General features: G+C 35.7%; 2 protein-coding genes across 3 annotated transcripts; both read right to left on the bottom strand.

Annotated features, from left to right (window-relative positions):
- Window positions 1–1,739: 1,739 nt before the first annotated feature.
- LOC114741885 (LEAF RUST 10 DISEASE-RESISTANCE LOCUS RECEPTOR-LIKE PROTEIN KINASE-like 1.1) lies at window positions 1,740–26,255 on the bottom strand. 2 transcript variants are annotated; one of them, XM_028930139.1, is made up of 5 exons: window positions 25,827–26,255; window positions 12,414–12,697; window positions 12,160–12,204; window positions 2,883–3,134; window positions 1,740–2,803 (listed from the first exon to the last, which is right to left on the bottom strand). In XM_028930139.1, exons 1-5 carry the CDS (start codon window positions 25,868–25,870, stop codon window positions 1,830–1,832), a joined length of 1,599 nt encoding a protein of 532 aa, XP_028785972.1. In that variant the 5' UTR covers window positions 25,871–26,255; the 3' UTR covers window positions 1,740–1,829. The 2 variants fall into 2 exon arrangements, with proteins under 2 accessions (XP_028785972.1, XP_028785971.1); XM_028930138.1 differs by lacking the exon at window positions 25,827–26,255 and having other exon boundaries at window positions 12,414–13,154.
- LOC114741887 (LEAF RUST 10 DISEASE-RESISTANCE LOCUS RECEPTOR-LIKE PROTEIN KINASE-like 1.1) lies at window positions 15,529–18,095 on the bottom strand. The gene is made up of 4 exons (XM_028930140.1): window positions 17,274–18,095; window positions 17,110–17,169; window positions 16,646–16,897; window positions 15,529–16,555 (listed from the first exon to the last, which is right to left on the bottom strand). Exons 1-4 carry the CDS (start codon window positions 17,986–17,988, stop codon window positions 15,606–15,608), a joined length of 1,977 nt encoding a protein of 658 aa, XP_028785973.1. The 5' UTR covers window positions 17,989–18,095; the 3' UTR covers window positions 15,529–15,605.
- Window positions 26,256–26,903: the final 648 nt, after the last annotated feature.

The raw sequence follows: 26,903 nt of genomic DNA, 5'->3' as shown, positions 1-26,903 counted from the left end.
CAAACAACAACTTATTTTACTTTAGAATTACAGTTATACTTAAATGTAGACAACAACTTATTTTAGTTGAATGATTGTTGCACTCATGCAAATTTAAAATCTAAAACATAGGTTTTATTTCTTTCATGTTATACGAACAACTTATTTTACTTTAGAATATAAATAATACTTAAGTTATATAGGGTCTAAGTAATTATGTGGGATGGAGGAGATATAGCTGAAAATGAGTAAAAAGGGAGTAAAATCACTTATTAGCAATCCTGGCTTCATTCCAAGCCTGTCTTTTGTTTTGATCATTTGTCTCAGTCATATCGTTGACAAAATTCAAAGAAGTATATATGAAATGGACAAATTAGTGTCGGACTTATTTAGAATAAGCAGGGCTATAGTTCAAGAATTGATTTGGAGAGCTAACTTTGAGCCTAATATTAGATTTGTAAAATGTTATTATTAGTGGCAATGGTTTTTTGAAATTTAACGAGGAGAAAAGATAGAGGGAAAAAGTTGTGCGCAATATTTTGAAGACGTGTATAATATTTTTTTTTAAAGCTTAATTCGCCCAATATCTTTCAATATGAAGAGATGAATTAGGTTGATTGGTGAACTATTTTGGTGATCAAGATTTACAAGGCTTTAATTCCATCTCCTTTAATGTTTTCAATATCAAATCTTTTGTAAGGAACTGAAAGATTTAATTCATATTTTATATAACTTATGAAAATTACTTCCTTTATATTCAAACCCTTCATATAACAATATCTTAATCTAATATATTGTGATTTCTCATTATAAACTTTGCCGTAGGATGCAAAAGTAGACTGACTTTAAAAAAAAAAAAGAATCTTCGCCTTACCTTAGTACTAAATTTCTTTTATTTGACTCCTCAATTGTTTTTTCTTAAGAGAAGTGACATAAGTTATTGAGCACTTTAAATTGACTTGACTGCTGAAATCGAAAGTTTCAGCACTAAAATCTGAAATTTCCTGCCCGTGACTTGTAAAAAATTTTACAAGAACTTGTACAGAATTCCGCTCCCTAGCGATCAGATCAACCAGCCACCAACGACCGCAGTTTCACCTCTGGGAAACTCGCTGGCAACAGAGGGAGGGAAATTTCCTTTCAATTCATCAATGGGCATTTTGGTGAAGATCTCTTTTTTTCTTTTTGCTGAGAAGGGAGGTTTTGAAACATAATTTACTAATTTTGAGGTCATATTGAGCATAATCAGAAAATTGTCCTTTATTTAAAAGCTAATATAATACTAATTTTGATATATTATAGTAATAAATTAGATTATATAATCAAAATTAGATAAATTATTAACTATGTAATCCATATTCAATCTTGCATGAATTAACGTGCGGACATCTCTATCTTCCATGAATTTCTTTAGACATTTATACTTTTCATTTTTAGCCTAATTCATAGAATTTCAAAGATTATTTCACATTTATTTTTATTTTTTAGATAAAATTAAAATTTCATTATTTTTTAATGATACATCAAACATATCCTCTATAATCATTGTTCTATTACGCTAAATTGCCTAAGACATTCCTTGAAGCAAGCAGGCAGTATGTCAATGGAATGAGATGAAAGGAAAGTATATAGCTAGAAGTATGATACTTATAAAGGAGGGGTGAACTAATAAAAATTAATTCAGTTAGTAAAGAATTGACTCATAACCTATATAGTTGTCCTAGTTCTGGTCTTGGTTCTTGTAAGTGTCAAGTCCCAACTAATTACTCATCTAAACTTTTATATATTAAAAAAAGAATAACCACGTGCCCAAAACTTCTTAGAATTAAACGCTAAACAACTTTCCCTGATCAATTTTTCCATTTCCCCATTTCTGGATTATGTGTTTGGAGAAGATACTGACTTGAACACTTTGCCTGATCAAAGCTTATTGAAGTCACTGCTCGTGCTTTTATATTTGCTTTATTCTTTAAAACTTCACCACCATCTCCGTCTTTCCCGGTATCCTTGTCTTCTTCTTCTTCTTCTTCTTCTACTTTCCCACCTTCGATTTTCCTCAAAACCTCTAAAACCTCATCAATGGAAGGCCTCATCTCTTTATCTATTTGCAAACACTGGAATGCCAATTCTCCTACTGCAAACACCTTCTTTTTCACCTCACTATCTTTCTCAATCCCTAAAGATGGATCCACCAACTCCTCAAATTCATTCCTCTGAATCTTTCTAGCTGTAAGACCCGCCAATGTAATCTCATCTTTGCTCCTTCCCATATCAACTGCTGGCATTGAAGATATCAGCTCCATAAGCACAACCCCAAAACTATACACATCACTTTTATCAGTCAGTCTAAAGCAATAGTGATATTCTGGGTCAAGATAGCCTGGTGTTCCTTGTGGAGCTGTAGAGACATGAGAGACATCATCTGGGAACAACCTAGAAAGTCCAAAATCTGCAACCTTAACACAAAAGTTCTTATCAAGAAGAATGTTGTTGGTTTTGACGTCACGGTGGATAATGCCGGAAGCATGAAGGTAAGCCAAAGCACTGGCGGTTTCTATGGCGATTTTGGTTCGAACAGGCCATGTCAGCAATGCAGGATTTGTAGAGCTGCGATGAAGGTGACTGGCAAGAGTGCCATTTGGAATGTATTCATAAACAAGAAGAAGCTCACGGCTCTGACGTGAAGTGCAACCATAGAGGCAGACAAGATTTTGGTGACGCAGGAGAGTGAGGATCTCAACTTCTGTCATAAATTGTTCTACTCGCTTGTAGTTGTGGTTGAATAGGTGCTTCACTGCAACTTCACGCCCATCTTGGAGCTTTCCTATAAATAAAAGGAAATAGCTTTAAAGTTGAAAACTTGGGCATGAAAAGTACAAGATTAAAGCAATTGAGAAGGGAACCATAGTAAACAGAGCCGAAGCCGCCATCTCCAAGTTTCTTGGAGGGGTCAAAGTTGTTGGTTGCGCCTTGAAGCTCCGTGTAGGAGAAGATTGGGACTCCAAAGAAGAGTCTGCCACGGTCTGGGTCTGCATCATTTGGGTATTGATTCGTTGATCGAAGTCTGACATGGGATATAGCATTCTGTTTGTGTTTGTAGAGTCCGAAGCAGAGCAGCAACGCTAATATCAGAATGCCTGATCCCACTCCAAAACCTGAGTACAATTATAAGTCTCTCACTCAAAGATTATCTGGGTGGGGAAGATAGCTGAAAATGAGCGAAAATGAAGTAAAATTACCTATCTTCAATCCCAGCTTACCAGCCCGTCTTTCTGTCTCAGTTTAATTGCAATTAATTAGGTTGCATCCACAAAAAAATAATTATAAGCAGAGTTGACAGGCATACATATGGCCATCTAAAAACGAACGAGGAAAATTAACTGAAACAGAGAAATTCTCATTTGTTTGTACTAAGCAATGCATACCTTGAGACAATAAAATTCTCTGGTGCTGTTGAGAGGGCAGGAGCCTTTGTCAAAAAGACATTGATCACAACCACGAGAAAGCTGAATACGAACACTGAATTCAGAAGCTATGAATGTAAATGGATCAGCAGAGAAAGCCAGCATATTCAATGGAAGCTGAACCCTTGGACATTTTGTTAAAGGAGGTGGAGGGTCATCCTGATCCTGCGTTCGGAAGAAGATGGTCTCATTCTCACTTTTAGCACATCCTGTATAGTTCAAGAATTGCTTTGAAAGACTCTGATTGAGTGTAGTATTGCATTCGTACATTGTTATATATGGCCAGATATAAAAGGAACCCAAAGCTGAGTTGGGAGGAAGAGTAATATTGGAACGCAAGGCGTCACAACTATTACTTGCCAGACGCTTCTCCAAATATGCGTCTCTAACGACAACTGTAGAAAACCAGGGTTCTATGCTCGTCACTGGGAACATCTTTTTTCCTAATAGCACAGTTTTTTTAGCGTTGGGGTCTTCACAACCATGAATCGGCAACATCCCACAGTCTTTGCGTTCTTGAGTGGTCAAAGGGAACCAGAACCTGCTCAGATTCCCACAGTCAAAGAAACTTGGGCACTCATCTGCTGAAGCAGGATGGTCAGCGAACACGAAGAAGAAGAAGGAGAACAAAAGAACAGGTGGAACCATTCTCCTGAAACCCAATCTCACAGAAAAAGTTTAACGTACGAGACTTTGGTTGTTTCATCAAGCAATAACTAGGTTGAAAGCTTTATCCGGTAGGGGAATTAAGGGTTGCAATTCGTTCCCCATGGAACACTCAAGACAAGTCCAAGCTGTATGACACGGCAGTTGACTTGGCCAAAAGAACTAGGCCTAGGCCTAGACCAAGACCAAGATGAAGCAGACGAATGAGAGACACGCGTCCTTCTCTCGACATAATGTGCTTCAAACGCACTCTTATCAATACTAATGTTTGGTTCTTAATTACTTATGCTCCCAGTTGCAAATATCATCTAATAAATAAGCCGAATAATCAACATTGCGAGTGTAAAACTAATATCAGGTTTCTCGGGGATAAATATAATAGTCTATAGAATAAAGTGAGTTTTTTTAAAAAAAAAAAAAAAAGTATAACTCAGAATATCAAACTTGTGTTCTTCTTCTTGGGATGAAATCACTTACCATCTCAACTAACCTATGTTTAATAACATTTCATTCATATGCTTATGAGTTATGATTTATGAATATATAACTTTTATGTTATGTGCATTTTACTGAACAGCTAATGTTGTAGTTATAACATCCGGTTCTGCAATAGATTCTCCTCAAGAGTAAAGAACGAAAAATGAAAAGCCAATCAATATTTGCTTCTCTTGCCGCTCGATTGTTTTGATGATCTGTACTTATTGGTTATCTCATTTGCTCATGAATGTTTTGTGTTATGTCGTATTAAGGCTGAGCTGGATAAATGCAAATAGTAACAATTACACTCATTGGCTTTGCAAATATTCCTTCTTTAACTTTCTCCATGATTTGTACCAGTATAGAATCAACGATTTGGAATTAGTTAAAACTATCTCCAACTGTAGCGTTTTTGAAAAGCTTACCTTTTTGCCCGTGCTTTTGTTTGAAATAGAGGCTAACGCTCAAACAATGACATGATATAAGAATATATTACAAAATTTGAAATCCAGAAGCTTCTTTATAAATTGAGGTAAACTATAGAAAATAAAGTACTCCTCCGGTTCTTAATATAAGACTCATTTAATAAATTTGATTAGATTAAGAAAGTTAGGTAAGTTAGTTAATTATAAAAAAAAGTGACATATTTTTCCTAAAACACCATAATTATCTTTCTTAATACCCTATCTCCCTCTTCTACTTGATTATGGTTGATGGAGAATCTATAGGAGTAATTTTGAGAAATTGATAAATATGAAAAATGGGTCTTATATTTAGGACCAAAACTAATTCAAGAATTGGGTCCTATATTAAAGACCGGAGGAGTATTAATTTTTCGTAATAATGCGTGATCGAGAAAGAAGCAGGGGAATATAAACGAGCATGACAAGTATTCATGATAGCCGCAGAACATGGACCAAGAATTACAAATAGGCTCAAACATTATTAAACGCTGCAACTTGTAGTACATTCACTGCTCCATTTTACAGTGACTCTATTTGATGAAGACGGTGACTTGAACAGCTTTGCCGGATCATAGCTTATTGAAGTCTCCACAGGTCCTGTATCTATATCAGCTTTATCTTCCTCTAAAATTTCACCTTCTTCTTTCTCACCCTCTATTTCCTTCAAAGTCTCTAAAACCTCATCGATAGAGGGCCTCATCTCGTTATTTACCTGCAAACATTGAAACGCCAATTCTCCCACTGCAAACACCTTCTTCTTCACCTCATCATCCTTCTCAATCCCTAAACATAGATCCACCATATCCTCAAACTCATTCCTCTGAATCTTCCCAACTGCAAGACTCCCCAGTATAATCTCGTGTTGGTTCCTTCCCATACCAATAGCCGGCATTGAAGATATCAACTCCATGAGCACAACCCCAAAACTATGCACATCATTTTTGTTTGTTAGCCTAAAGCAAAAATAATATTCAGGATCAAGATGACCTAGTGTTTCTTGTGGTGCTATAGAAACATGCGACACATCATTTGGGAACAACCTAGAAAGTCCAAAATCAGCAACCTTAACACAAAAATTGTTGCCAAGGACAATGTTGTTGGTTTGGACATTACGATAGATGATGCCAGAAGCATGAATATAAGAGAGTGCGCTTGCATTTTCTATGGTGATTTTGATTCGAACAGGCCATGTCAACAGTGAAGGATTTGCAGAGCAACCATGGAGGTGACTAGCAAGGGTTCCATTTGGTCTGTATTCAGAAACAAGAAGCAGCTCACAACTCTGATGCGAAGTGTAGCCATAGAGGAAGACAAGATTTTTGTGACGCAGGCAAGTGAGGATCTCAACTTCTGTTATAAATTGTTCGACTCGCTTGTAATTATAGTTGAATAGGTGTTTCACTGCAACTTCACGCCCATCTTAAAGCTTCCATATAAATGAAATAACTTAAAATTCAAAACTTTATGAAGTAAAATACAAGATTATAGGGTAAGAAAAGATAGGATAAGAAATGAGAGTGATTGATCAGATTACCATAGAAAACAGAGCCAAAGCCTCCGTCTCCAAGTTTGTTGGAATGGTCAAAGTTGTCGGTTGCATCTTGAAGCTCCATGTAGGACAAGATTGGGACCCCAAAGAAGAGTCTCCCACTGTCTGGGTCTGGATTATTTGGGCACTGATTTGTTGATCGGAGTCTGACATGGGGCAGAGCATTATATTTCTGTTTGTAGAGTCCGAAGCAGAGCACTAAAGCTAATATGAGAATTCCTAATCCCACTCTGAAACCTGAACAAGCGTCGAGTCCTTAAAAATCTTCCTTTTAAAAGCAAATGTTTACTTAATTCTTTCACTCAAATATTATCTTCTAATGTTTCTTGGGAACCTCATGATGTGAATACAAATACGACTTTATAACAACCTATGAGAAATTGGAATGGATCAAGAGAGTGTGTATTTTTCGAATATGAACGACTACATATATACAGGTGTGTAAGCCGCATATATCTCTCTGTATCCTAACTGTAAATATACTTCGTTTGACCGACTTTCTCTCTCCTCAATATCCCCGTAATATCTACACAGTTAATATATGATAGTATCGTATATATGATATCTAAAAACCTATGCAGATACAGGATCCCAAATAATAATATGGGCAAAAGGAGATAGCTGAAAATGAGTAAAAATGAAGTAAAATTACCCATTATCAATCCCAGCTTCCAAGCCCGTCTGTTGTTCTGATCTTCTGTCTCAGTTTCATCTTTTACCCATCAGACTAGTTTGATAGTCCCAGGGCATAAAACGAGCTTCTGAAAAGGAATGAGTAAATTTAGCATGTTACTTGTTATGCATACCATTGAATTTGAGACAATAAAATCCTCCGGAGCTGTTGAGCCGACATCAGCCTTTGTCAAAAACACATCGACTACAGTCATGAGAAAGCTGAATTATAACGGCAAATTCAGAAGCTATTAATGTGGATAAATCTGCAGAGAAAGCCAGGGAATTCACTGGAACCCGAACCCTTGGACATCTTGCCAAAGCAGGTGGAGGATCTTCTTCGTCTTGTGCTTGGAAGAAGATGGTCTCATTGTTACTCTTGCCACATCCTGTATAGTTCAAGAATTGCTTTGGATGGCTAACTTTGAACCTGATATTACATTTGTAAAAGGTTATTATGTGTTGAAGTATGTAAAACGAACCCAAGGTTGAGTTAGGAGGAAGTGTAACATTGCAGCACAAGGCATCGCAGCTATTATCTATCAAACGCTTCGGTAACTCTGCGTCTCTAACGAAAACTAGAATACTGGAACTGTCTATTCCTGTCACTTGGAACATCTTTTTCCCAAAGAGCACAGTTTTTTCAGCGTTGGGGTGTTCACAGGCATGAATCGGCAACATTCCACAGTCTTTGTGTTGGGGAGTGGTTAAAGGGAAGGAGAGCTTCCCTAGATTCCCACAGTCAAAGAATGGTGGGAATCTGTAGTGGCAGAGGATAAAGGAAGCACAAGGTCAGCACAGAACAAGAAGAAGAAAAAGAACAAATAAACAGGTAGAACCATGATCTTCTTCTGAAACTCTCACTGGTGGAGAACGAGTTTAGTCTATGGAGATTATATATGATTGTTTCAAGCAATAACTTGCTAAGGTTTGGTTGTAGCTCTGCGACATGGCAGAAAGACCAAGACCAAGGAGATGAATATGAGACACGTGTCCTTCTCTCAAAAAGTAGAGGAATTAACAGTAACTGCAGTTGTTAATATAAGAACTGTCTTTCAATTTGATTGAATAATAATCCATTCCTACTCCGCTTCTTCAAATGTCATGCCAGCATGCCTTGAACAATAGTCCATTGTTTTGCCCCACCTTGAAGTTCTCCCAACGGCAAAAGGACCACTGACAGAAACTCTAAGTTTTAATTAGTTACCAATAATGATTTTAAAAGTAGCCTAGTATAGTCATCGTCAGGCTCAAAAAGTAAATAATTAAATTTTACTTCTTTCACTCATTTATGAAGCAGTCACCGGGCCTCAGCTGCGCACGATGTTTACGCCTGTGGCCCAGGACATCAAGAACTTGACTGGATAATTGCAGTCCGATGTAGAAAAGGAAGAGAAGCAAAGAGAAACATAATGCTTCTGATGTTGACAGGGCTCTGAAGATTATCTTAAAGTATTCAAAACGCGTTTTTGTCATTTGTTTAGATAATATGAAAGCATGGATAATTATGTTTTTATTCCTAATGGAAAGCACGGATGGTTACAAGATAGAAATAAAGAACAACTTATTTTTATTTTACTTTAGAATTACGGTTATACTGAAATATACACAACAATTTATTTCAGTTGAATGGTTGTTGTACTCATGCAAATTTAAAATCCAAAGAACAAGTTTTGTTTCTTTCATGTTATACGAACAACTTGTTTCACTTTAGAATATAAATAGTACGTAAGTTATATAGGGTCCAAGTAATTATGTGGGATAAAGGAGATATAGCTGAAATGAGTAAAAAGGAAGTAAATTACCTGTTAGCAATCCTAGCTTCATTTCAAGCCCGTCTTTTGTTTTAATCTTCTGTCTCAGCTATATCGTTTACAAAATTCAAAGAAGTAGATGTGAAATGGACAAATTATTGTCGGAGTTCCTTAAAATAAGCAGGGCTATAGTTCTAGAATTGCTTTGAAGAGCTCACCTTGAGCCTAATATTACATTTGTCAAATGTTATTGTTTGTGGCAATGGTTTTTTGAAATGTAGCGAGGAGCAGAGATTGAAAAAGAAAGTTGTGTACAATATTTTTAAGACGTGCTTTTTTTTAAGATAGTGCTTTTTTTTTAGGTTTAATTCCCCTCACCACTTCCAGTATTAAGGTGTAAATTGAGTTGATTGGTGAATTAATTTAGTGATCAAGATTTACAAAGCTTCGATTCCACTCCCTTTGATTCAGCATCAATTCTCTTGTGAAACTTTTCATTAGAGGATCTAAAAGATTTAATTCAAATCTTATATAATTTATGGAGATTATTTTACTTATAATCAAATCTTTCTTATAATAGTATCTTAATCCAATATACCGTGACTTCTCATGATAAACTTTGCTGTAGGCTATTGCATCAGTTGACTGACTATCCCAATTGGGGGGGGAATCTTTGCCTTGCCTTAGTACTCTTCTGGTCCTAAATATAGATCCATTTTGTAGTATAATTTACACTACAAAATAAGTCTTATATTTAGGACCGGAGGTAGTACTAAATTTCTTTTTATTTGACTTCTATGTTGTTTTTTCATAAGAAAAGTAACATACAAGTTATTGAGCACCTTAAATTGACCTGACTTCTGAAATTGAAAGTTTCACCATTAAAATTTGAAATTTCCTATCCGCGATTTCTAAAAAATTTTAGAAGAACTTGTACAGAATTCCACTCCTTAGCCATCAGATCAAACACCCATCAATGACGGAAGCTCCGCCGGTGGTAACAGAGTGAAGGAGGGGAATTTTCTTTCAATTAATCCAGGGGCATTTTAGTCAAGATGTCTTTTTTTATTTTTGCCGAGAAGGAAGGCCTTGAAACATAATTTCCTGATTTTGAGGTCTATAAACATAAATTAGATAATATAATCAACATTACATAAATTATTAACTATATAATACATATTCAATCTTGCATGAATTAATGTATGGACATCTACATCTTCAATGAATTTCTTTACACATTTATACTTTTCATTTTTAGCCTAATTGATAGAATTTCAAAGATCATTTCACATTTATTTTTATTTTTTAGACAAAATTAAAACTTCATTATTTTTAATGATACATCAAACAAATGCTCTATAATCATTTTTCTATTACACTAAATTGCCTATGATATTCCTTGAAGTAAGCAGGCACTAAGAGGGATTTTATATGTGTAATCTGATTGGAACGAGATGAAAGGGAAGTCTACATAGCTAGGAGCATGATACTTACAAAGAAGGGTGAACTCAGTGCAATGTCTTCATGTATAATATGAGTATTCAACAATTGCCAACAAAAATTCATTCAGTTAGTGAAAAATTAACTTATAAATTATATAGTTGTCCTAGTTTTGATAAGTCTCAGAACCCAACTAATTGCTCACCTAAACATTTATATATTAAAAAAAGAACAATCATGTGCCCAAAACTTCTTAGAGATTAAATGCTAAACAATTTTGCTTGATCAACTTTTCCATTTCTCCATTTTTGGATCATGTTGTTTGGAGAAGATGCTGACTTGAACAACCTTATCTGATCAAAGTTTATTGAAGTCATTGCTTGTGCTTGTATATCTGCTTTATTCTTTGAAACTTCACCACCATTTCCGTCTTTCCCTGTATCCTTGTCTTCTTCTACTTTCCCGCCTTCAATTTTCCTCAAAATCTCTAAAACCTCATCAATGGAAGGCCTCATCTCTTTATCTATCTGCAAACACTGAAATGCCAATTCTCCCACCGCAAACACCTTCTTCTTCACCTCACTATCCTTCTCAACCCCCAAACATGGATCCACCAACTCCTCAAATTCATTCCTCTGAATCTTCCTAACTGCAAGACTCGCCAACATAATCTCATCTTTGTTCCTTCTCATATCAATCGCTGGCATTGAAGATATCAGTTCCATAAGCAAAACCCCAAAACTATACACATCACTTTTATCGGTTAGCCTAAAACAATAGTGATATTCTGGGTCAAGATAGCCTGGTGTTCCTTGTGGAGTTGTAAAGACATGTGAGGCATCATCTGGGAACAACCTAGAGAGTCCAAAATCAGCAACCTTAACACATAAGTTCTTGTCAAGGAGAATGTTGTTGGTTTTGACATCACGGTGGATGATGCCAGAAGCATGAAGATAAGCCAAAGCACTGGCAATTTCTATGGCGATTTTGATTCGAACAAGCCACGTCAGCAATGTAGGATTGGCAGAGCGGCCATGTAGGTGACTGGCAAGAGTGCCATTTGGGATGTATTCATAGACAAGAAGGAGCTCACGGCTCTGTCGCGAAGTGCAGCCATAGAGGCAAACAAGATTTCTGTGACGCAGGCGAGTGAGGATCTCAACTTCGGTCATAAACTGTTCCACTCGCTTGTAGTTATGGTTGAATAGGTGTTTCACTGCAACTTCACGCCCATCTTGAAGCTTCCCTTTAAGTGAAAGAGCTTAAAGTTCAAAACTTTATGAAGTAAAATACAAGATTATAGGAAAAGAAACGAGAGTGATTGATCATATTACCATAGAAAACAGAGCCGAAGCCTCCATCTCCGAGTTTGTTGGAAGGGTCAAAGTTATTGGTTGCGCCTTGAAGCTCCGTGTAGGAGAAGATTGGGACTCCAAAGAAGAGTCTGCCACTGTCTGGGTCTGCATCACTTGGGTATTGATTTGTTGATCGGAGTCTGACATGGGACACAACATTCTGTTTGTGCTTGTAGAGTCCGAAGCAGAGCAGCAAAGCTAACATTAGAATGCCCAATCCTGCTCCAAAACCTGATCAAGCGTGAAGTCCTTAAGAATTTTTACTTAATTCACTGAAAGATTATCTTTATTGCATAGGAATCTTATAATGTGAATACTGTAAAAACGAAGTAAAATTACCTATTAGCAATCCCTGCTTCCAAGCCTGTCTTTTATTTTCATCTTCTGTCTCAGCCACAATTTAGAGAAGCAGATATGAAATGGACCAATCAGCCTCAGAGTTCATTAGATTAGGTCCACAAAAAGGAAAAAAAGAAATAAGCCGAGCTAATTTGATTAGTTGACAGGCATACGAAGGACCTAGTAAAAAATTCTCATATGTTACTTGTTAGACCTAAGAAATTCTCATATTCTGTACTATATGTTATGCATACCTTTAAATTTGAGACAATAAAATCCTCCGGTGCTGTTGAGCCTGCATAAGCCTTTCTCAAAACGACATTGACCACAATCAGGAGAAAGCTGAATACTGACGCCGAATTCAGAAGCTATGAATGTAAATGGATTAGCAGAGAAAGCCTGCATGTTTACTGGAACCTGAACCCTTGGACATGCTGCTAAAGAAGATGGAGTATCATCTTCATCTTGCGTTCTGAAGAAGATGGTCTCATTCTTACTCTGACCACATCCTGTATAGTTCAAGAATTGCTTTGGAAGCCTGTAATTGAGCAAACTATTACATTTGTACATGGTTATATTTGGAAATATATGAAAGGAACCCAAGGGCGAGCTTGGAGGAAGAGTAATATTGCAGCACAAGGCATCACAACTATCATTCACCAAACGCTTCTGTAAATCTCCGTCTCTAATGTAAACTTTATTATGGAACCTATGTCTTATCCCCGTCACTTGAAACAGCTTTGCTCCTAATTGCACGGTTTTCTCAGCGTTGGGGTGTTCACAGCCATGAATGGGCAAAATTCCACAATCTCTGCTTTGTGGAGTGGTTAAAGGGAACGAGAGCTTGCCCAGACTCCCACATTCAAAGAAAGGTGGGCAATCTCCAGAAGCAAACGATAGAAGAAGCACATGGTCAGCCGACAGGAACAAGAAGACGACGACGAACAAATAAACAGGCACAACCATTCTTCCGAAACTCTCAATCAGTGAGAAAAAGTTTAATGTACAAGACTCTTGTTGTTTGAAGCAAAATCTTGCTTCAAGTTTTTATCCAGTCGGAGAAGCAAGTCTTGCAATTTCTTCTGCATGGAAGACACCACGCAAGTTGAACCTCTGCGACACGGCAGTTGACTTGGCTGAAAGACCAAGACCAAGACCAATAACATGAATCAGATACGTGTCCTTCTCTCAACATTATGTGCTTCCCCCACTCCCTTATCAATAGTAGTGCCCGTTTGGTTCATTGAATTAGAGGGAATGCAATGTAACGTAATGATAAAGAATGGAATGTAATGTAATAATAATTACATAAGTTTGTTTGGTATGACAGTAAAGATAATAATAATAAATTGAATTTTTATTTAGTTAATTTAATAATAATATCAGTAAAAAGATTAAAATAGTCCATCCTTTTTCCTTCCTCTTCACCTTGTCCCCTGCCGTCACCTGTTTTCCTTCATCTTCAGTTATTACCGTCGCCTCTCAACACCATAAAACATCAATATCCTACCTATGAATCAGTATTCTACAAATGGTGTTGATGAAGAGTGTCTTGTGGAGAGTGAGGGAAACTTTAACAAAAGGGAAAAGGAGATTCGTTGCTTCTCATCCATTCTCCCTCATCACAGATCCGATTGGGCTCATTGCTAAAAAATGGCGATGTGCATTTGGGTTCGTCTTGATGGTAGATGATGACGGTGATGAGGTTTGATGGTGTGAGGAGATAGATAAAAAAGGTTGCTAGATCTATTCATTGGAGATGAAAATGGCGAGTGGCGTTGGTGAATGCATAGGACGTCCCGCGGTAGTGGGGACAGTAGGGTGTGTGGAAAGAGGAAGACGAAGAAAGAAGTTCAAGGGAGAATAAAGTCAATTTTAAAATTATAAGGGCAACATTGTCTTTTTAACTCAATTACAAGAGGTCTGCATCCCTATTCATAGTCCTCCCAATGTGATCATGATGCACTCATTTAATGTAATCAGCATTACAAAATATAATCTCATTTACATTACATGAACTCAACCAAACATTTGAATCAGCTGCTTACATTAGGATTACATGTAATCCCTTATCATATAATCGAACCAAACAGGCCACTAATGTTTGGTTCTTAACTATGCCACACCGTTGCAAACATCATCTACCAATAAATAAGCCGAATAACCAACAGCACCAGTGTAAAACTAATATCAGGCTTCATAGGGACAAATATACTGGGCAAAAGGCCAATAAGGATTGTAAATGTTGGGGGGGGGGGGGAAGCAGAGCAATGAATAATTAAGCAGAAAGAGAAAGGTGAATGATATTGAGGGAAAACCATTGACTCAACGTTTGATAAAGCGTGTCGTGGACGTGGAACACATTAGAACTTTTGGAAAAGCTCATGTGCTATGCCGTGCCTAATGCGAAAGCTGGATCACTCTTCAAATTAGATACACACATTTTGGAATTAATTAAACTATCTTCCCAAAAAAAAATGGAAAAGCTTACCTTTTTTTGCAATAACACTTGACCAAGAAATAAGCATGACAATTAATAATCATGCTCTCAGGTTTGATCATCCAACAAAGACAATTATATGGAGCTACTTAAAATAAATACTACCCCCGGTCTTTAGTATAAGTATTAGTGGACTAATTTAAATAAATTAAGTAAGTTAAATCAATCATTTGATTATAACAAATGTGACATAATTTTTTAAAAATATTCATGTATAACATTAGATCAACTTATAATTTAGTTAAATTAGTTTACATAATAATTATAAATATATGAGATAAAATATATTAAAATTTTATATTTAGGATCAAATCTAATCTTATAACTAGCCCTTGTATTAAAAATCATAGACAGTATATGATGTTTGTCGTTTCTTATAATTTTGTTATCATTTCGTATATATCTGAAATAATCGTTTATTTTCAGGTCACAATTTTCCTAATAATTCTCTTGTCACAAGCACCAAAATTCCGGCAACCGGCTGTCACATATCCATGGCCGTCAATAGAGGAAGTTTCTTTTCTCCCCTAACATAAAGATAATAACTAATAAGGTGTAATTTATTTCAAAAAGAAATCAATTAATTTCAAAATAGTCCTTAAAAACCTTACAGAAACTAAGCCATTTTTCTGAATAATTTTAGGATTTGCTTATTTCCAAAGTCATTATATATATGTTTTTCCCATAGGTTCTCAAACGCACTTACAGCTTCTATGACGATTTTGATTCAAATAGGCTCTGGTGGTGACGTACAGTTTGGTGCCCTTGAAGATGACCAGTGACACTGCCATTTGAGATGGTATTCATAGACAACGACGAGGCCTTGGCTTAGGCTTGAAGTGCAACCATATAGAGACACAACTTCTAACTTGAGAAGCAAGAAGATGCAATTAGTATAAACGATCGCAGTAGAAAATGGACCATGAATTACAAATAAGCTTACAGATTAAAGGCTGAAATTAGCAGTAGATTCACTGCTCCATTTTACGGTGACACTATTTGGTGAAGACAATGCCTTCACCATTTCTACTTGATCATAGCTTATTGGAGTCCCCCCAAATCGTGTATCTGCATTAGCCTCACCTTCCTCTACATCCCTACCTTCTTCTTTCTCACTCTCAATTTCCCTCAAAATCTCTAAAACTTCATCCATGGAAGGCCTCATCTCGTTATTTACCTGCAAACACTGAAATGCCAATTCCCCCACTGCAAACACCTTCTTCATCACCTCACTATCTTTCTCAATCCCCAAACACGGATCCACCAGCTCCTCAAGTTCGTTCCTCTCAATTTTCCGAATTGCAAGGCTCGCCAATGTAATCTCATCTTTATTCCTTCCCATATCAACTACTGGCATTGAAGATATCAGCTCTATAAGCACAACCCCAAAACTATACACATCGCTTTTATTGGTCAGCCTAAAACAATAGTGATATTCTGGGTCAAGATAGCCTGGTGTTCCTTGTGGAGCTGTAGAAACATGCGAGACATCATCTGGGAACAACCTAGAAAGTCCAAAATCTGACACCTTAACACAGAAGTTCTTGTCAAGAAGAATGTTGTTGGTTTTGACGTCACGGTGGATGATGCCGGAAGCATGAAGGTGAGCCAAAGCACTGGCAGTTTCTACGGCGATTTTGATTCGAACGGGCCATGTCAACAATGCAGGATTTGCAGAGCTGCCACGTAGGTGACTTGCAAGGGTGCCATTTGGGATGTATTCATAGACAAGAAGGAGCTCACGGCTCTGACGTGAAGTGCAGCCATAGAGGTAGACAAGATTTCTGTGACGTAGGCGAGTGAGGATCTCAACTTCAGTCATAAACTGTTCCACTCGCTTGTAGTTGTGGTTGAATAGGTGTTTCACTGCAACTTCACGCCCATCTTGAAGCTTCCCTATAAGTGAAATAGCTTAAAGTTTGAAATTGTATGAAGGAAAACAAGAGATCATAGGGGGGAAAAAATGAGAATGATTCATCAAATTACCATAGAAAACAGAGCCGAAGCCTCCGTCTCCAAGTTTGTTGGAGGGATCAAAGTTTTTTGTTGCGTCTTGAAGCTCCATGTAGGAGAAGATTGGGACCCCAAAGAAGAGTCTCCCACTGTCCGGGTCTGCATCATTTGGGTACTGGTTTGCTGATCGGAGTCTGACGTGAGACAGAGCACTGTGTTTCTGTTTGTAGAGTCCGAAGCAGAGCAGCAATGCTAATATGAGAATTCCTAATCCCGCTCCAATACCTGAACAAGCGTCGAGTCCTTAAAACTCTTCCTTTTAAAAGCGAATGTTTACTTAATTCTTTCACTCAAATATTATCTTCTAATGTTTGTTGGGAACCTCATGGTGTGAATACAATTACGACTTTATAACGACCTATGCAGACACTGGATCCGAAATAATTATGTGGGCAAAAGGAGATAGCTGAAAATGAGTAAAAATGAAGTAAAATTACCCATTATCAACCCCAGCTTCCAAGCCCGTCTGTTATTCTGATCTTCTGTCTCAGTTTCATCTTTTACCACAAAAAAATGAATAATCAGACCGATAGTCCCCAGGCATAAAAACGAGCTTCTGAAAAAGAATCAGTAAATTTAACATGTTACTTGTGATGCATACCTTTGAATTTGAGACAATAAAATCCTCCGGAGCTGTTGAGCCGACATGAGCCTTTGTCAAAAACACATAGAATACAGTCATGAGAAAGCTGAATTAAAACGGCAAATTCAGAAGCTATTAATGTGGATAAATCTGTAGAGAAAGCCAGGGAATTCACTGGAACCCGAACCCTTGGACATCTTGCCAAAGCAGGTGGAGGATCTTCTTCATCTTGCGCTTGGAAGAAGATGATCTCATTGTTACTCTTACCACATCCGGTATAGTTCAAGAATTGCTTTGGAGCGCTAACTGTGAGCGTGATATTGCATTTGTAAAAGGTTGTTATGTGTTGAATTATGGAAAACGAACCCAAGGGTGACTTAGGAGGGAGTGTAACATTGCGGCACAAGGCATCACAGCTATTATTTACCAAACGCTTCCGTAAATCTGCGTCTCTGACGAAAACTACCGTACTGGAAGCGTCTATTCTTATCACTTGAAGCATCTTTTTCCCAAAGAGCACAGTTTTTTGAGCGTTGGGGTCTTCACAGCCATGAATCGGCAACATTCCACAGTCTTTACGTTGGGGAGTGGTTAAAGGGAACGAGAGCTTCGCTAGATTCCCACAGTCAAAGAAAGGTGGGCAATCTCCAGAGGCAGAGGATAGAGGAAGCACAAGGTCAGCGAACAAGAAGAAGAAGAAGAAGACGAAGAAGAAATAAACGGGTAGAACCATTCTTCTGAAACTCTCACTCAGAGAGAAAAAGTTTAGTCTATGAAACTTTGATTATTTCAAGTAATAACTTACTTGAAGATGGTGTTATCGAGTTGGGGAATCAAGGGTGGCCATTCTTTCCCCGCGGAACACCCAAGTCCATGCCCAGTGACACGGCAGTTGACTTGGCTGAAAGACCAAGACCAAGAAGATGAATGTGAGAGACGTGTACTTTGCTCAATGTAGGGCCAGTTTAGAATGACCTGCAATTAGCTCTTCGATAGTAATTTTTAAAATACAAGAAAAGAATTTCATCTTGATTTATGTGTAATGTGTTTATAATTCATTTTAAACGTCAAGCCAAACAAGTCAATAATTTGCTTCACACCCTCTCTTATCAATACTAATGTTTGGTTCTTAATTAATTATGCTCAACGTTGCCAATATCGTATATTAAATAAGCCGAACAATCAACAGTACAAGTGTGAAACTAATAGCAGAAACGTGAATGGTAGAGGGAAGACCCTGAGTCAACGTTTTATAAAGCGTGTCATGGTCGTGGAATGCATCAGAAATTTTGAAAAAGCTCATGTGACTATAGGATCCGTTTACATTGAGGGTAAAAAAAGTAATTTATTTTTAATCTAACTTTTAGAAAAATAAGATTAGGTAAAAGTTAAATTAGGCAATGTGATTTATGTTTAAATTGACTTTTATAAAAGTTACTTCTTCCGGTTCTAAATATAAAACCCATTTTGTGATGTAATTTATATTAAAAAATAAGTCTTATATTTAGAACCAAAAGAGTAATTTGTAAAGTAAAAGAATTGTTTGGATTATCATTGGATAAGTAAGTTTGTTTGTCGAAAGACCAAAATAAATATGACTTTTATTAAACAATAAGAAATGATTAAAAATATAAACTTACAAAATATAATAATTTAAAATTATTATAATAGGAAGAAGTTATATTTAATGAATAAAATATATTTAAATTAGAAATCATAGTAATATGAAATTTTTTTAACCAAATAATATTACATAATTAATTGAATGATATACTCTGCATGATTTTTGTAAATATAATGTGAAAAATAATATTAAAAATTAAAAAATATTATAAAAATTGTTAAAATTATTTTTTCTTAAGAGAATATTAAAAATAAATAACTAAAAATTGATTGGCTAGCACAAGAAATATATAAAGAGAAGCATAAGAATAATATAAACATAAGGAAAAATGTAACATACTGTTTAAAAAAAAAAAGAAATCAATTAATTAAAATAATATAATATTATTATATTATAAATATATATATATATATATATATATATATATATATATATATATATACCCAGCTTTCCACCGACTTCGGTGGAAAAGCTAGGCATAGTGAAGAACAAAGAAAACATGGGCGCATGAATTAATTGGAGGAAGAAATAAGGGGGTGCATTAAATTGAAGAAGGAAAAATGGGGGATGGGGTAGTTAGATGGTGAAGGGAAAATAGGATAAAAGAGGGGGAGAGGAGAAGGAGGAGGAAGAGAGTGAAGGAAGAGAGAAGAGAGTGAGAAGCTGAGAGGAAAAGAGAGAGAGCGCTAAATTGCAGAGTACCTGACGGTTTTGGAGATCATTTAGGTACACAAAACTACTTCTTGTTATCATATTTTCTTTATGAATATTTCCTATATATTTATATATTTATATTATTAGTTTCATTATCATGTTTAGAGAAAATTTTACCGTTTGAGTATAGAGTAAATATGGAGTTTTGACAATATATGACCGTAGAAATTTAAAGATACATTATTAAGGAATTTTAATCGGTTTATTTTTGTTGAATGATTATTTTGAGAATTTTAAACTAAGATTTTAGTTGAAAAGTTTGTTATTTAGACTTGTAATATGTTTTTACCGATTAAATTTGAGTTAAATAATTTATTTGAGTTATTTAATATATTATTGAGGTTTTAATCGGTTTAAATATTGAATAAGTTAAATATATATTTTTTTGAAATAATTTTTGAAGGCTTGAAAAATTATAAATTGAGAATTTTGTGAAATTAAATAAAGCTACAGTTTGTTTATAATTAAAAATATATATATACTTTTGTTAAATTTAAATAGCCTTATATGTAAATTATTTTTCGAAATAATATCTATTATAAATGCCTAGATTTGGGAGAGTTAATATATTTATGTAATTTTGGTTTAGAGGGTAGTCTTAGAATTTTAGAGTAGCTTTAGAGTAGTTCTGAGTTTATATTAATAAATATTTATGTGTAATTTTGTAGACCCTTGAGATTTTGAAGTAATCCTTGTGTGAATATTTGTAAGCTAAAGAGTACCAGGTAACTCTGAAAATTCTTTCTTGTACATGTGAATTGTATATGATTATATTGTGGATTTACTAATTATTATATTCCTGAAATATAATATTATGATTTCTGTAAAATAAATGTTTTGGTATGTTACATGATTTTATTAAGATTTGTTGCTAGTAATTATGTTCAATATTTAAATATATTAATAGCTATGAAATTATCATGAATTGCTATTAAATGGTATATAAGTTTTATTGCTATCTTATTTTTAATATATTTGAGGAAGTATTTATGATGTAACATTGTTGGCATCTGACATGCATTGTTGGGCTAAGGATAGAAGGAGATTGCATGGATATAAAATTACCACGTGGTATGCCATCACTCGGTGCACAGTAGATGGCACTTGTCAGGGCCCCTTCTTCCATGTTTTCCTTTGGCCAGGAATTCATTGGAGCTGTGGGACATGTGACACCTCCCTATTCACAAAGGAGGGGAGCCATAGTCCGAGCTTGAGCTCTATATCTTTGGCCGGATATATCTCTTGTATTGGTGAGCTTGGAATAATTCAGTAAAATGGATTAGTTCCTATCGGACTATGTGTTAGCCTATGGCTCCAGTCAGCGGTATAAGGGTGGACGGTGATATAAGGGAGGCATCATATTGCATTATTTTCGGATATATTAGAAAAATGATATTGGTATAATGTTGGGAAAAAAATGAAATTGAATTGAATGTATCAAATCCGTGATTTTTAATATATTTATATACACACATATAAACAAATTTTTGGTTTATCATATATGATTTGCTTGTATAGGTTAGAATTTCAGTAGTTACTGAGACGTTAGATCTCACCCCCTATATTAACAATTTTTCAGGCGAAGGATCTAGTAAGAATCAAGGGAAGGCACCAATGGAGTGAGCCGTGAAGGCTTTTGTGCTCCTCAAGCACATGCTATGTTATATTTTTATTTGCCATGACTATAAGACTTTAATAGTTTATGTTGTTAAGTGATGTTAGAAATGTTTTGAAATTTTGACTTATTTGCAGTATTAAAAATATGTATGGACTTTTAAATTAAATATTTTATCGAGTATATTGATATAATTATGTGGGGTGTTACAAAAAAAATATCTTTTAATTCCAAAAAACTATTTTTTCATAAGTCGTAAGTAAGTTTTAAGTATTTTTACAATCGCATTAAAAAAAAACAGCTTTTGACTCATAAATTAGATTGGTCAAAAACTATTATAAACTGTTCTCAAATTTACAAACAGACTTATCACACCTATAAATTACTGCTTACCCGCTGAAACGCCTTACCAAACGGGCACTACGTTGCCTAATAAAGAAGCTGCGTCACTCTTCAGATTAGATATGCATATTCATGTTTCCTTTTGATCGCCATGCCCATCCAAGTAAAAGATGACATCGTATGGGGATAATATGGAATGAAAGTGCAAGTTTTAACCATGTTTAACAACATTTCGTTTGTATGCTTATGAAGATATAACTTTACATTAAGGCTGAGATGGATGAATAGTGCAAATGAATAATGAACATGCATTCATTGGCTTTGCGAATATTCCTGCTCCATTAGAACTCATCTGGGTATACTTTCATGATTTGTAATTGTACGTGTGGAATCAATCAATTTTGGAATTAGTTAAACTGTCTTCAACTGTAGAGTTTTGAAAAGCTTACGTTTTTGCCTCTCATCAATGCTTTTGTTTCATGAGATTATTTGAGAAGGATTTGATGAGGAGGAGATTGAGAAAAATGCTTACAACGACATGGAGATTCTAGAGAGCTTCAATACTAACCAAATGATAGTTTAAGGACTAATGCTCAAATAGTTACATGATATAAAGAATTTATTGCAAAAATTTGAAACCCAAAAGTTTATATAGAGTATTATTTTTTAAATTAATACTTTATCAAGAAAGAAGCAGAGGGGCCTATATACAAGTATGACATATATGTTCTTGGCTAATTAATATCCATGTCTCTCAAATTTGATCATTTGTTAATGACAATTATACATGGAACCAATTAAGACGTGCATAAAGTTCTTACTTAAACTGAAATAATCATTTATTTTCGAGCCACCATTTTCCTACTAATTCTCTAATCATATAGGCACCAGAGCTCCAACCATTTGATTGGGGCTTGACATATGGTTAGTGATGGAGGGAGTTTTTTCCTATTGCATAAAGATAACAAGGTAATTTGACCCCACAAAAAGTTACTTTTAGAATAGTTCTTAAACACCTTATAGAAATGAAGTCATTTTGCGTCACTGTTATTTTTAGGATTTGCTTGTTTCAATTGTCATTATTTCTTTTTCCTTTGTAATCTTGCACAGGTACACCAACGCACTTGTGGTTTCCTTGACGATTTTGACGCAAATAGGCCATGACAATGGGAAAGAAAACCTCTCCACTTTTCTTACCATTCACTTCCCCCCACTTCTTTATTCTTATGATTACGTCAACTTTGAATTGCTAAAATCTAATACTACGTACCTCTTATCATACATATAAGTCACTTGTACGTATATTTGCATACTAAGAAATATATTAAATTAACAAGATTTTTCAATTTACCCTTATTAAAGTTTTTCTTTCTCCCTATACATCTACCAATTATTCTCATATCTCTCTCTTACTTCTCTCTTTCCAATGAGAATCAAATAAGGGTAAAATTAAAAAAAAAAAAAACAAGTATTAAATATACTACAAGTAACTTTACATTTAGGATTAAAATTTTTTCTTATAACTAACTTGTATTTATGACAAAAGTTATAGATTTTATATTTAGGACGGGAAGTAATATATTATAAAAAGTAAATATATAGCATTTTAATGAAAGTATATATATGTGAATTTTAATAATTTGAATTTATTTATATATATTTTTGTTATTCGATAATAAAATAATATTTTCATAGGAAACTGAATGTCAACCTTCCAAAATTAATTTAATGATGAGAATAAAAAGGTAAGGGGGTGGATGATAAAGGAAGTAAAAAGGTTACTTGCTTACGCGACAGGAGGAAAATGAAGGGGAAGGAAGGAAAGATTTTAATCAGTTTAATTTAAAAAATTTTAAAAATAAAATTTTAAAATTTTAATAAAAAAATGTAAAATAATAAATAATAAATATCAATTAAAATTTTTTAACCTCAATTTTTTAATTTAACTCATTTTTTTAATTTTTTAAATTGAACTTATTAAAATTTTCATTTAACGTCACATCCACTCCATCTCCCTCGTACCAGAAGTACAGTGGCCGTGAGTATGAGCTCGACCAGCGATAGTGCCATTTGAGATGCATTCAAAGACGAGGACGAGCTCTTCGTTTCGGCGTGAGGCGCAACCATATAAAGACACAACTTCTGAACTTAAGAAGCAAGAAGTAAGATGCAATTAGTATAAATGATCGCAGCACAAAATGGCAGATAAGATAAGCATGTAAAAAAAGTTTTTGTTTTGTGAAAGCACGTTTTTAAACTGCTTTAGGAGCTCTTAAACACCTCCTAAATACTAAACACTGAAATTAACCGTAGATTCACTACTCCATTTTACAGTGACACTACTTGGTGAAGACGATGCCTTCAACAACTTTGCATGATCATAGCTTATTGGAGTCTCCAAAGGTCGTGTATCTGTATCAGCTTTATCTTCCTCTACATTTCCACCGTCTTCTTTCTCACCCTCTATTTCCTTCAAAATCTCTAAAACCTCGTCCATTGAAGGCCTCATCTCGTTATTTGCCTGTAAACATTGGAACGCCAATTCTCCCACTGCAAACACCTTCTTCTTCACCTCACCATCCTTCTCAATCCCCAAATATTGATCCACCAGCTCCTCAAATTCATTCCTCTGAATCTTCCCAACTGCAAGACTCCCCAACATAATCTCATCTTTGTTCCTTCCCATATCAACAGCCAGCATTGAAGATATCAACTCCATAAGCACAATCCCAAACTATACACATCACTTTTGTCAGTTAGCCTAAAGCAAAAGTAATATTTAGGATCAAGATAACCCGGAGTTCCTTGTGATGCTGTAGAAACATACGACACATCATCTGGGAACAACCTAGAAAGTCTAAAATCAGCAACCTTAACACAAAAATAGTTGTCAAGGAGAATGTTGTTGGTTTTGATGTCACGGTGGATGATGCCAGAAGCATGAAGGTAAGAGAGCGCGCTTGCAGTTTCTATGGCAATTTTGATTCGAATAGGCCAAGTCAGCAATGAAGGATTTGGAGAGCCACCATGGAGGTGTTTGGGATGTACTCATAAACAAGAAGAAGTTCACGGCTCTGATGTGAAGTGCAGCCATAGAAGGAGACAAGATTTATGTGACGTAAGCGAGTGAGGATCTCAACTTCTGTCATGAATTGTTCAACTCGCCTGTAGTTGTGGTTGAATAGGTGTTTCACTGCAACTTCACGCCTATCTGGAAGCTTCCCTGTAAATGAAATAGCTTAAAGATTAAAACTTTATGAAGGAAAATAGTGGATTATAGGAAAAGAAACGAGAGTGATTGATTAAACAGAGCCAAAGCCTCCATCCCCAAGTTTGTTGGAAGGATCAAAGTTCTTTGTTGCGTCTTGAAGCTCCTTATAAGAGAAGATTGGGACTCCAAAGAAGAGTCTTCCATTATCTGGGTCTGCATCACTTGGGTACTGATTCGTTGATCCTAGTCTGACATGGGACAGAGCATTTTGTTTCTGTTTATAGAGTCCGAAGCAAAGCAGCAACGCTAATATCAGAATTCCTAATCCCACTCCAAAACCTGCCCAAGCGTCAAGTGCTTAAAAATGTTTAATTAAATCTTTCACTTGAAGATCATTTTTATTGTTTCTTGGGAACCTCATAATGTGAACACAGTAAAAATGAAGTAAAATTACCTATTATGGTTTCCAGCCTCCAAGGCCGTCTTTTATTTTGATCTTCTGTCTCAATTTAATTAGAGTGCATTAGTATTGGGGTTGCTTAGACTAGATCCACGCAACAAGAACAACAAGACAAACAAGCTTCTAAAAAAGAATGAGTAAATTTCACTTGTTGGACCTTAGAAATTCTCTTCTTTTTTCTAACCTATGTTCTACATACCTTTCAATTTGAGACAATAAAATCCTCCAGTGCTGTTGAGCCGGCATAAGCCTTTCTCAAAACAACATCGACCACAACCAGGAGAAAGTTGAATGTTAACATGGAATTCAGAAGCTATGAATGTAAATGGATCAGCAGAGAAAGCCAACATGTTCACTGGAACTTGAACCCTTGGACATGCTGCTAAAGAAGATGGAGTATCATCTTCATCTTGCGTTCTGAAGAAGATGGTCTCATTAGTACTCTTACCACATCCTGTATAGTTCAAGAATTTCTTTGGAAGCCTGTAATTGAGCGAACTATTACATTTGTACATGGTTATATTTGGCAATATATGAAAGGAACCCAAGAGCGAGCTTGGAGGAAGGGTAATATTGCAGCACAAGGCATCACAATTATCATTTACCAGACGCTTCTGTAAATCTGCGTCTCTAATGAAAACTTCAGCATTGAACTTGTGTCTTATCCTCGTCACTTGAAACATCTTTGTTCCTAACTGCACAGTTTTCTCAGCGTTGGGATGTTCACAGCCATGAATGGGCAACATTCCACAGTCTCTGCGTTGTGAAGTAGTTAAGGGGAACCAGAGATTGCCCAGATTCCCACAGTCAAAGAAAGGGGGGCACTCATCTCCTGAAGCAGAATGGTCAGCGAAAAATAAGAAGAAGAAGAACAAATGAACAGGTAGAACCATTCTTCTGAAAGTCTCACTCAAAGAGAAAGAGATTGTGATTGTTTCAAGCTATAACAACTAGCTTGAAGGTTTTATCCAGTTGGGGAATTAAGCGTACCAACTCGTTCTACGTGGAACACAGCACAAATGGAAGCTCTGAGACACGAGTCCTTCTCTCAAAATAATGTGCTTCATACACTCTTCTTAAATGTCTGGTTCTTTTTAAGTAATTATGCTCATCACAGTGTAAAAAGCAGAGGAATTAATAATGAAGCAGGAAAGTGAATGAGGGAGGGAAGACGAGACGACTCAACGTTTGATAAAGCGTGGGGTGGACGTGGAACGCATCAGAACTTGTGAAAAAGCTCATCTGTTGTGTTACCTAATGAAGAGGCTGCATCACTTTTTCTTTTTCATACTAGATATGCCTATTTATGTTGCCTTTTGAACGGGGAAAAGGGAAATGCAGAGGCCTGGTAATGAAACCAAATAACAATTTAACTGTATGAATGGCAACAAAAAATTATGACATTAGGTTATTGGATGAGACCTTCTTGAGATTTGCTTATTTTAGTGGTTGTGATCGAGTAAATGTGACAAGGTCATACATGAAACATCAAATTGTCAATCATCAATTAATTAATCATGTTCAATCTCTTGAAATATGTGTGGTGCTTGATCAACCAGATTAATTGGATGGTTTAGTAGTGGCTTATCATATTAACTTTTTTTCATCCAAAAAAAAAGTTATGCATATCTCTCTCTCACAAAATCTTGATGTTAACTGAAGTTGACACTTGACAGTCAATT

Source organism: Neltuma alba, unplaced genomic scaffold (genome assembly GCF_004799145.2).
Source record: "Neltuma alba isolate B1F8T4 unplaced genomic scaffold, ASM479914v2 tig00003559_pilon, whole genome shotgun sequence".
In the NCBI taxonomy this organism is placed as follows: domain Eukaryota; kingdom Viridiplantae; phylum Streptophyta; class Magnoliopsida; order Fabales; family Fabaceae; genus Neltuma; species Neltuma alba.
This window is presented reverse-complemented; position numbering and strand designations above follow the sequence as displayed.